Here is an 11,812-nt window from a genome sequence, read left to right as displayed (position 1 = left end):
AACGGGATGTCACTTAAGCTCATATGTGAGTCAAGGCAGGTGAGCAAATACTTTTGGCAATATAGTGTATCATCTCAAAGCAATTTACAGTTCACCAGACCCCATGTGAACTGGGAGGTTCACATGAGCTCAGTTCTACTAAATGTTTGTTCATGAGGACATTAGATGGACGGATTACAGTAGGGGAAGGTGAAAAAGTTGACCCTTTAAGCCAATCATACAGTGTGCGATTCTTTCAGTTGTTACAAACAGCTACAGCTCACGATGTATGTTCTCACACTGTGCCGCCTAACGCTCTGATGTGATCTACCTCCTCACACTGTACATCTAAAAACCATGTCGAACTCAGCTCCGCAGTGAGATGGTGCTATTTTGACTCGTCTATCTGGAAGCCAAACCAGTAGCAGAGGAATATGAAGCTCACTAGAGTGAAACGCGCTGCCTTGGCTATTTGGGCAATTTTGTGCTGAAAGCCCTAAAAAGAAAAGGAGACAATGTATTTGGACAAAGACATGGCTGAGCAAACGTGGCTACTACGGTCTGTCAATTTTAAAGAACGAACTCCATTTCACTCATTGCCCGCCCGCCATGATTCTGTGTTTTCATCTAAAAGGAAGAAGAAAAAGAAGAATCCTTGTTTGCCCACTGAGGGATTTGCCAAGGATGGTCGACTGAAAATCAAACATGTTTGATTTTCTCCCGACCTCACGATTCCTGGCTGATTGCCCCTCGTTACCCTCTGAACACTACATGACGCACGCTCAGGCTGAAAGTTGGGCCGATCAGAAAATTCTCGCTCGTCTGGAAAGTCGCCCTAAATAAGGAAAAAATTAAAAAAACTGCAGTATAAGCGCGGCTTTACACAAACAGTGTGATGTTACCAGTACTTAGGATAATCTGGGACATCATGAAAGGAAATTATGCATGTTGCTGCTGAACGCAATAAAAAAATAAAAATCAATGTTTTTTTTTCTACCTTTGTGATTTTTCCTCCAGTGAAGTTTGCGAATCGTTTTAGTGAAAGGGTGAGCACATTGGGGCTGCGGTGGATTGTGAATCTCTTCGAGGCTGTAACCATTTTTTTGCACCTGGGGAAAAAAAAACACAATATTTTTTTCAGTTTCATAAAGAAAGAGAAGGATATAAACAAAACACAGGACTGTGCTTGTTGTCTTTAATATTTACTTTGTGCACTTGTAGGCATTTTCACCATCTAGCTGTTCTGGTTTGACAAACTGCTCCAGAGCTTTGGAGACACTCGGTGCCGTCTAAATAAAAATAACAAAAAAATGAATAAATACATTCTCTGGTTCTGCCTTAACATAAGATGATAATTAATAAAACATTTGTGTTGGACAATGAATTTAGTCCCGATTACCTTAATCTCCAGAGTGACATCCAGAAAAGGATCAAATGTATCAGAAACTGATTTGCAGTTCAGACATTTTACTGAAAAACAAAAAAAAAAGAAGAATGTGAAACTGAAATAAAACTACTTGAAAAGAAACCAAACAGCAGCAATATTTACCTCTGGACCTGAGGTACCCTCCAAATACTTGATGGATGAAAGTGGTGGCCTGCGTTTGCCGGTCCAATCTGTCACAGACAAAATGTTACTCAATGTTTCAGTCAATAAATATGAAGGGGAGCTTCCTGTACTTATAGGTTTACTGGCCCAATTCTGTATGAATAAACTGCTGACGGACAACAGACACTGTAGATTTAAATAAAAACTAGGGTTTAAACAAATAATCAGATTAATTGTGATTAATCAATTAATTAAATAATCAACTGTTTTACTAATTGATTAATTGTTAACTGGAGTGTAGAGACTCTAAAGTGTGTTTCTTTAGCTTTCAGAGTGACCCATCTTTAGCAGCAAAACATACCAAAATTGTTATAATAAATATGCAAACATTTTGCATTTAAGATAAAAAAAAAAAAAAAAAAATCTGTCATTGTGCTCTATCCAGAACTCCTCAAGTGGAAACGTTTTAGCTTCACCTGGTTTACTTTCGTAACAAAATGTTCTTTAAGGAACCTTTTCTATCCGATTATTAATTGATTAATCGAAAAAAACGATTGACAGATTAATCAATTTGCAAAATAAAAGTTAGTTGCAGCGCTAAATAAAATCCCAGATTTATTAAGTGAGGTTTGCATAGGAGGTTGCCATATTGTGTCATTTTTAAATCCTTTTTGTTTTAGGTAAATTAAAGACTAATATTTTGTAAATTAAGAACCAAATCAAAAACATAACAAAGAACTGTGTGTAATCTGAATGATCAAACTAGATCTTAAAATTAATAAAAGTTTATGTAAAAAATCTGAATGGATCGTAAAAAAACTTAAAATCAGAAACACCATTAGATTCAGTAAAAACCAAGGACTTCTAACATGTTGAAATGATACTAATGGTTTATTGATTGAGGAAATAAAAAATGATCCAGCATAAAGTGTTGTTTAAGGAGACACCTTAAGTGAATTAATTTAGATGTTAAATTAAAAAAGAAGCAGCTTTAATTTGATGAAATCTTTACCAGGACCTGTCTCAACTAATAGCCCCTTCATGAAAACTTTAATTAAACATTTTCAAAGATGCTGTACTTGATAATATAGGAAGTTTATTAAAGGTGTCTTTGCCTAGACACATAATTTATTGAAGTCATGTATTAAAATGAACTATAAATAACATAATTACTGTGGTTGGCCAAATGAAAGCATGACCACACTCACTTAGTTCCAGGTAAGCAGGACTTTTGCATAGCGTCCACCGTGTACCGCAGGAACTCATGTGCATCCTCCTGGCTTCCGTAGCGGAAGTGCTTTGCTATTCCTGGGTAAAAAAAAAAATATTTAAAATCATCAAACCAAAAGAGAGTGATTGGGTGTGGTTAAATATAGCACTTAAAAAGCATAAGAGTAAAGTTCTTCTCACTGCAAATACTAAATGTGGTCAGAAAATTTTCCCTCCATAAACAAAAAGGCCCAACAGCGCCCACTACAGGCCGATCTTTACAGTGAGTGATTTCACCTGGAGGCATTGTAAACATAAACTTACGTTTAAGCTCATTGAGGACACCGATGGGCTTAATGACATTCCCAGAGTTGGCAAAAACCTGAATGATATGGTTTTGCATTGTGCACATCATACAGAACCCAGGCTCATGACCTAAAGGGGAAGAAAAACTGATTAATGGGCAAAAATTACAACAACAACAAACAACAAGAAAACTCCCACAAATGCTGCTGGACTAGTAAGGAAAACAAATATTCTAATACTTTTTGGTAAACGATTACCAAAAGGACAGACTTACAGGTTTTGGAGTGCTCCCTTGACAGCATGAAGTTGGTTAACGGCGGAGTGTAAGTGAGGCATTGCAGGGCTGAGTTGAGGAAGCATGTGTTCCCCATGTTCTGCAGGCCAGCACCGATGCGGTGAACCTGTGTCCACTTTAAGCTGAGCCGCTCCGGAGGAAACAGGACCTTCTGGGGTGAGTCGATGCCATCCTCACTGCTCATCACTGGCCAAACAGAACAAGAGCTAAAATTACAGAAGTCTCTTTTGTTTCTAATTTTATCCCAATCCACTGATGGCATCAGAGGCTTAAGTGACTGATTGTGCCCCTGTTTTTAAACTAGCTTTGTTATGTAACTGGATGAATGAAAGAGGAGAACAAGCCGGGCACAAAGACTATTGTGTCATACGTGTGCAAACACAGCTGATAAACACTTCCCTATAACTGAGTTCAGCTTTATTATAGTTCACTAATATATAAACCAATTTGTAGTAAAAAAAACAAAAACGGAAAAAAACACTAAAGAAAACGTTACCTTTGATTGTGGGTTCAAAAAAAACATATAACACAATTTCCCCACTTCCACTAGGAATAGGAAATCTAACCATTAGCTAACATATTTGAGCAGTTTTAGATTATCTGCTATACAATCCCAGCGTATGCTCTAACTGATGTGTGTAGAATTAGATCAATAGATCTGGCCTTTAAAGACGAAACATAACCCTTCTTAGATTCTTCTTCTATTCCCCTCTCATCCGCACATAAAACAGCAGAAAATAAAGGTCTCTCCTTGTACCTTGGTCCTTGGGACAGTCCACAGTGGGGTGAGTGCCGTTATAGACGGCAGCCCCTGGCGTCGGACCCAGGCAGCCTCCAGGAGACTTGAGCCTCGGAGAGTCACCGGCCATGCTGGGACCCACCGCCCAACTACTGGAACAACTGCCGTCCATCCCCACTTCTCCACTGGTGAAGGATCGGTTAAATCCAACTGACTCGTGGTCAGATTTTTCTGACAATCTGTCAACTATGGTCATTGTTCATAGCTGCAATAGAGAAACACAAAACTACACAAAATTATATGAGGCAGAAAGGGAGAAAATACACAATGATTTTTAGTTAGATTACAGTTCTTAAAAACAATTAAACACAGATAAACATATCAATGGAGAAAAAAAAATACAAAAATGCTAAATGAAAATAGTAATATAATAAGAATAACATATCAAAATTTAAAAAGTTGATGGAACCCTTTTTTTCATATAATACAGTAGCAGTACATGTGTAATCTTAGAGCCTAAGGATAAACATGTTTTGTTTCTTAATGACAAAAGGGGGAAGAGATGATGTCAGAAATAAGGTAGAGGCACTTTTAAAGCTACTTATTTTTATTTAGAGCTAGAGGATGAGACTGAAAATGCACCGCTGTGGTGGGACTGTATTCAAGATGACTTTGGAAGATCTGTGGGCAGCTATCCTTGCATTCAGTGGTTTGAAGGATTAGTCATTTACCAGTTACTTGCATCAAAACATCTTTAGAAGTTCAGTGTTTGTCTCTCAAATGGTTCTTAAAATATTAATGAGATACCAGAGAAATAGCTAGCATGATCAGATTTCTCTGGGCACAGACACACGCAGGACAAACAAAAAGCATCAATTAAAATGCGAGTCCTCAAGTTTTGATGCATTTAATAAAAATAAATTGATGCGATTAATAATTTTCTAGTATTTCATCTCCCAATCACATCAGGTTCAAACCTAGGCCGATTGATTTGCTCTTCTTAGATATTTCATCTTTTGTACATTTTCAAAATGACATTACATTTTTTTTTTAAATACTAGCATTCCATTAATAATAATTTCACAGTATTTTCTATATCCTAAATTTCCTTTTAGTGTTCAGTATATTACTGGCTTGAATATTGTGTACCTTTGTGGGAATCTGCATGCTTCCATTTGGCTCTCACTTTGCAGCTGGTACACTTGAATTTCCACACTGTGGAACAATAAAGGGTTTTCCCATTTCTACATGGGAAAATCAAAGCAACAAATTAATGGTAAAGATAATTTAACACATTTCCACAGCATTTTTTGTTTTGTTTGAAACTAAAGGAGTTACATTTTGATTGCATTATAATTCGTTCCAGAATATTCCAGAAGGACAGTTAGTTGCTCAGTTTTTGAAGAAGTCTGCTTTGGGGGGACTGGATGAAGTTAAAGTACCTTCTCAGAGGTGTTTTTCTGGTCTAAGTATAATAAAAAGTGTAAAGATTGTATCCATTGTCAAACCTGCTAGCTCTACAACAATAAAATGGGTAAGGGAAAACCATTAATAAACATTGAGGATGTTCAATAAGCTTTTTTTGACAATGCAAATGTTTTTCTCATTATTAGTCACCGAAGGTTACTATGACTTGTGTAGAAAATGCAATAAAAATGAGAACACTTTACTTAAAATCACAGTAGAGCCAAGTAGTTTGCAGTCTTAACACTGCTTGCTTGCTATCCCCCCCCATTTACAACTGTTTTATTACATCCTAATATTTCACAACATCGAAGAAAAAAAAAAAGTCAGGTGGTTGTATTTAAATCCCACTGAGGGTATTTTCCAGATACATGTCTCAAGGATGAAATAGAGAATATTAGAATCATTATTTGCTTTGAAAATGACAGAGTTTGAACTATATTGCTCCTGTTAGTGGCGCATAGCTGCCTTACTACAAGTTACACAAGCCAGACATTTCCTTGTTAGCTGCAGCTGTTCCCTCCCACCTGCTCCCGCAGACAGACTGACTTACATCGGCTAACAGACAGTAGCGAGGCCTTTAACACGCAGCGCCTTTAAAACCGAAAGAGAACACGCAGTAAGACCGACTCTATGCGAGAAGCGAAGCCCAGATAAAACAAATACAATTTGACGAAGATTGGAAAAATACTGATTTGCGACGACTGGCGGGTTACCAAGACGATTGTTGTTAAGGAGACGAAGAATGGAACCAATAGAAACGACACAATTCCTGCTAATGCGGCTAACGGGTTGGCTAGCTAGCAGTCAGTTGGTGCTGGCTAACGCCGAGAAGAGCCCTGTAGCTATGAACTGGGGTTGTAGCGGGAAGGCAGTGGAGATCATTTTTATTTATACTGCCTTTCAACTCTACGGGTTTTATAAAAGATTTGTCCCTCAGGATAATAAAGGGCTGGGCAGCACACCGGCGCCTGTGCGTGCTTACTGCGTTGCTCTCCGACATGACAGAACCGGTACAGCGCTACTACAGCGAATCCCAGCGGTTCGGGCCAACTGCTGCCCCCCAGCGCGTCACTACTTCTAACGTTAGATCGTTAAAGCAAATCAACACTCACCTGGAGTCTGTTATGAACATCTTAATAGCCGTTTTAAATCCATTTCTTATTTCCAGCGGGTGTCCGCCGGTGAACAATGACGTAGCTAATTGCCCCACGGCTACATCCGGGTACCTGCCATGAAACGGCGCCTCTGATAGGTCCATCCGACACAGATCCGTGAGGAACGTGTTTCGGAAATATCCGACGCATGTTCTTAACTCTGACCTTATTGTGCTTTGTGCGCCACAGTGACACAAGTCATGTTGCACTATAAACACTGACATTTCAACTTAACTACAAAGAAAAGACCTTAAATTAAGAACCCATTATATTAAGCCTTTTGAGATGTAAAATATGTAGGTTTGACACAAGAGACAATAGCCAGGAGATAATTAAAATACATTAATGTTTTGAAAATACAATTTAAAGTACTTTTTTATATTGATAGGTGGAGAATGAAAAATCTAGATTGAAAAAAAAAACTTTACAATGCCACCAAAAACCAAAATCACAAGACTCAAATGCAACAAAAGCATCTTGCAACCCTTGAAAAAGCTTTTATTTAGCAGCTGGATGGAAATAAATATAATACAAAAAAAAAAAAACACGATAATATATCTAGGTGTAGAAGGCACAAATGTTCACACCTGTATCAAGTCAAAAAAAAAATTAAAAACAGTGGCTCATGAAATAAGTTTTATAATTTTTTTTAAGGCTCTGGTCTTTTTCAGTTCGGGGAAGCTGACAGAGTGGAGTTCTGAAGCCGGCTGATCTGCATCCGCAGCTGCATGATCTCCTCCTCCTGTTCTTCCACTCTCTTCTGTAAACCGTGGATTACCTGAAAGGGGAGGAAATGTGAATTAAAGCTAGTTGTTAGATACAGACGCATTAGCCCTGCAGGTACAACAAAGCCCTGCAGGTCCAAACTTTTTTGTTTCCAACTTAAAACAAGGCTTGGGGCAGTATGATAACACAAACCTAATTCAAACTAACATATACAATATTAGGTAAATACTTATCCCAATCTACCATGTCTTTATTGAAGAAAAGTTCACTCTCTAGAAGTTGTCTGGCTGCTGGCCGAAAACTGGGGTCTTTATTTGTCAGGTTTCTGATGTATTTGGTGAGAACTGGCCATCGGTGGCAGAAGGAGTCTGGAATTTTCCCTTCTCTCAGGTCCCCGAGGGTTCGGACCCGCTCCATCTCTGTCCCAAAAGGCTGGAACAGTTCAAGAGCCAGAACCCCAATGCTGTACATGTCTGACTGCAAGAGGACCAGATTCACACTTTGTATTAAAACATGCAGAGAATTTTGTGTTTTATTTTATATTACAAAAAAAAGATAATCACAGAACTAAAAAAATTGTAATAATTAAGGTCATCTAAGGATATTTCATCATAATTACCTTTGAATCATAATAAGAGCCTTCTAGCTGTTCTGGTGCAGCATAAACAAATGTTCCAACCCCTGATGTGTGGGGGAAATCTGCAAAACACAAAAAGATCCATTCAGTGTAAATTGTGCCATCTACTGGTATGTTATGAACATGTAGTGATTTAAGAGTTTATTAATTACCGCCACCAGGAGAACTAGTTTTATGGTCATCTACTATCATATCCCTACAAGCCAAACCAAAGTCTCCAATCCGGACGTGGCACTCATGACCATGAAGGAAAATGTTCCTCGGCTGGAGAAACAAAACAAAGACAAAAGCTATTAGAATGTGTGAGATCTAACCGCAGAGATTTAAAGTAGTTATAAGTAAAAAGACACTGTATCATATTGTCCACATGCCAGAGGCAATTTATTCAGTCCGAAAAAAGTGAAAAATTGAAAAATTCTTTTTGAAGCAGATATTTAAAAATGTTTTGTTTCAGTGTAGCCGTTGAAACCTGGCAAACAGATTTTGAGGAAAATCGAAGCATTGGTGGTACAGTATTATGCAATGGTGTTTTGCAGGTTTTCAGTAAAGCCCTGAAAACACAGAATCAGATTTTGTGTCCAATCCAACAGAAAATCGTGTCGGATGAGGTTTTTGCATTAAGCGTTCATTGAAAGTAAATGGAGACGATGACATCAAACATCATTTTCTGCAGAGGGCTAGCATAGCTCAGACTGAGGCCGACCCCTTTTAGTCAGACTATGCATCAATTCAGCGGGAATGCCATTGGTCTGACAGGAAGAGGGAGACGCAGTTACAAAGTAAAACACATCTACTTTGGCAGGAAATACAAAATAAAAATAAAATCCGGTCAGGTTTGGAGTCGAACAGCCCACATAAAGCACACATGGAAGACTCATGAATGAATGAATGAATAATTGAAAGAAAGAACATTTTAACCATTGTAGGAGTTCAGGAGGACAGAAAACAGATAAAGTAGTGATTCTCTCTAAGTCTTGCAAAAACAGTGATGGACACTAGAAAGTACAGCTTCTCACTCTGCTCCAAAAAAACAAACAAAAAACTTTGACAAACTTCAGGATAGAAAATAGATATGGATATATAGAGATCCTCTTTGAGCCTCACAAAAAAAGAAAAAAAAATCTAGAGGTAGAGGGTGTAGGAAAAACAGCTGAAAAACAAAAAAAACTTCAACAAACTTCCCAGATCCCTCTGAGAATCTCCTCTCAGTGTCTTAGCCAGCATATAAACCGTCCCACAGCCTTAACTGCTGCGTTTTCCTTTTCTTAAACATTGTTCCCATTATGTTTTTAATAAAGGCCAATAACAATTCTGCTTTAAGAGATTGTTAAAGATAGGCTCTCTGTGTGTCTACACCTTGAAGCTTTCTCTCTCCAGTTCTTTTCCTGAAAAGAGATCACTCGGGACAAACTCTTTAAATAACACTCCATAATGTATATGTATTGAATAACCAGGAGACATGACAACAGATTTTGACAGAAATTGTAATCTTTCTCCGATCAGAGAAGCTACAAAAGGCAGCTGCTTACAAACTGGGCTCACGTCTAAGGAAGAGGCCACGATTAAAAGTTAAAAAGGCCTTTTATACATCTCCAGTCTGCCACATCATTACATCATTCACGTTAGCAGATGAGGAGGCATCCATGGCTCCAGCCTTATCAAAATATTACACTTTGTTCTTAGCTGAACGTCACTGCTCTCATTCCATTTCCAAATCTTTGCCACGTACAAAATGAAGATTATAACTGTATATCCAAACAGAGGAACTGTCATAATTAGATAAAAAAAAATTGTGAAAAACAGTTCTGGCAATATTAAGGTGTAATAAACTCACACATCATTAATGATAATTATCCTAACAAGATACTGCACAGGCTCATTAGGTGGGGCTTTTCTTTGTAGCTGCACCGGTTGTTGTTTTTTTTTAAATAATACATTTTCATTATCTATTCAAGTCAAATGTGGGAAATTGTATTACATTGTGTGGCACAGAGACAGATCTGCCCACCCTGTGCAGCCGCAGCCTCTCTGTATGCACTGCAGTCAGTGTGACAGAAACAAAGAAATAAAAATACATGGATGCAAGATCAAAAAGTTGAACGCAGCTGATATGAACCGGGCTCAAACGTGCACACTTTTTTCTATAACAGGCATTCAACACTAGATTTTGTGTAAAATTTGATGTCTAACATAGAAAGTTAAGTGTAGAATGTTAGGCATTTTCTAGTAAACATGTTAGAGTCTGGAGTCCCAGTTTTAAAACCCCAAGTCTTTGAACATTTTTATAAATCAAGTCTTAAGTCATAATAAAAATGACTGGAGTCTGATTTAAGTCCAAGTAATGTGACTTGAGCCTCACCTCTGGTTATGTTACCTGTTATGATTGTCGAGGAACTTTGACATAAAGATCATGAAAGAGAAAAAGAGCTACCTGAAATTGTTTTACGGCACTAGTGGCTTGTTTTCATGGACAGTAGGCTGACAGGAAAGGGGATTCGAACCCCCACTCATACATGGATGGTGTGCACTAACCACTGCGCCACCAAAGCATGCCCAAATATTTCCTTTTTTGTAAACCACCTAATAGTCAGTTCATTTATATTTAAAAAATACCTTTATGGTCATAAGCAACTAATTTAAAACATCAGAAGCCAGTTTCCTCCCTAACATAATCTGTCCATGATTTTAAAAAGCTATAATTGACATATTTATTTCTCTAAACAGAGGATCCAAACATTTTTTAAAGCCTAGCTCATGTTCTTTTAATTAAACTGCTTTTACACAACACTATAGCCTGATTTACACTACCCTTTTGAAACTGTGCCGAGATCGGTCCGAGCACAGATACCGAGATAACTGTAGAGTGTAAATGGCACACACAACTGAACCGGACCGCACCAGACATAACCAAACCATGCTAAACTGGTACAGCCTCCATAATCATGAAACTTCAAATATTCATAAAAATACTAGCTTCTCCACCGTGCCGCTCAATTTCCAGTAATGATTCTGCTAAGCAGTGTGATGAACCTCAATGTCTGTCATTTCCTTCACCTGTAAGCCCTGATCAGTCTATCGTTTGTCGTATCCACTTCCCAAAAGCCGACTCCGTCAAGTAAATTCACCAAAAGCTGCCTTCTTTGCCTAACTCTCTGCAAACTTCCTGAATGTTAACCGCCATGTTGGTTTACTTGTTTACCTCTAGAGAGCAGTAGTACCGTGGATCACCACTAGGAGGCGAGGAACCGTTCTAGTGTGATGCCGAAAATGTTGGTAACCGAGCTTGGCACGATTAACTGATCTAACCTTGGCATGGATCAGTTTTCAGTGGGCAAGGTAAATGGGATTCAGTTATTCCATTTGAACTAAACACGTGAACGTTATATTAAAGTAAAAAATAAAAAAAATCATAGTTTCAAAATCCCTAAATGAAAAACCAGAGGAACATTTCTTTCTACATAGCGTAAAGCAACAGTGTGCAACCTGCAGCTCCAGAGTTGTCAATGGCTATTAATAACTCACACTAACAAACGACTGAGCATCGTTTTTAAATCTCAAAAATAATGAATAGACTGGATTTATTTATTGTGATATTTTTATATAAAGATGTATTGTGAAAATCTCACCCTGATCCTCCATTACCCTTGCTGCCACAGTTGAATATTTAACTTATTCTAATAAATAAGGATAAATATTTATTAGATGTGTGATGCATCAATAAAGCCACAACGCTCTACTGGTTTTTGTCACC

General features: G+C 38.0%; 2 protein-coding genes across 8 annotated transcripts in view; both read right to left on the bottom strand.

The window, feature by feature from the left end:
- Window positions 1-6,910, bottom strand: part of usp42 (ubiquitin specific peptidase 42) — a 16,078-nt gene extending 9,168 nt beyond the window's left edge. The window contains exons 1-10 of one of the 4 annotated variants that reach the window (XM_015393099.1): window positions 6,657-6,910; window positions 5,227-5,321; window positions 4,096-4,342; window positions 3,318-3,524; window positions 3,062-3,172; window positions 2,737-2,836; window positions 1,529-1,596; window positions 1,379-1,449; window positions 1,186-1,268; window positions 977-1,088 (exon numbers count right to left, since the gene is read on the bottom strand). In XM_015393099.1, coding sequence (XP_015248585.1) covers window positions 977-1,088; window positions 1,186-1,268; window positions 1,379-1,449; window positions 1,529-1,596; window positions 2,737-2,836; window positions 3,062-3,172; window positions 3,318-3,524; window positions 4,096-4,333 — 990 coding nt within the window. In that variant the 5' untranslated portion in view covers window positions 4,334-4,342; window positions 5,227-5,321; window positions 6,657-6,910. Of the gene's footprint in view, window positions 1-976; window positions 1,089-1,185; window positions 1,269-1,378; window positions 1,450-1,528; window positions 1,597-2,736; window positions 2,837-3,061; window positions 3,173-3,317; window positions 3,525-4,095; window positions 4,364-5,226; window positions 5,322-6,656 lie in introns of all 4 variants that reach the window. The other 3 variants (XM_015393096.1, XM_015393098.1, XM_015393097.1) reach the window with 3 other exon arrangements.
- Window positions 6,911-7,171: 261 nt separating this feature from the next.
- The window catches only part of eif2ak1 (eukaryotic translation initiation factor 2 alpha kinase 1), a 21,147-nt gene continuing 16,506 nt past the window's right edge, over window positions 7,172-11,812 (bottom strand). For all 4 annotated transcript variants that reach the window (XM_015393102.1, XM_015393104.1, XM_015393103.1 and 1 more), the window contains exons 12-15: window positions 8,214-8,325; window positions 8,044-8,123; window positions 7,668-7,901; window positions 7,172-7,476 (exon numbers count right to left, since the gene is read on the bottom strand). In XM_015393102.1, coding sequence (XP_015248588.1) covers window positions 7,366-7,476; window positions 7,668-7,901; window positions 8,044-8,123; window positions 8,214-8,325 — 537 coding nt within the window. In that variant the 3' untranslated portion in view covers window positions 7,172-7,365. The remainder of the gene's footprint in view (window positions 7,477-7,667; window positions 7,902-8,043; window positions 8,124-8,213; window positions 8,326-11,812) is intronic.

This window comes from Cyprinodon variegatus, unplaced genomic scaffold, assembly GCF_000732505.1.
Source record: "Cyprinodon variegatus isolate N-32 unplaced genomic scaffold, C_variegatus-1.0 Scaffold624, whole genome shotgun sequence".
In the NCBI taxonomy this organism is placed as follows: domain Eukaryota; kingdom Metazoa; phylum Chordata; class Actinopteri; order Cyprinodontiformes; family Cyprinodontidae; genus Cyprinodon; species Cyprinodon variegatus.
This window is presented reverse-complemented; position numbering and strand designations above follow the sequence as displayed.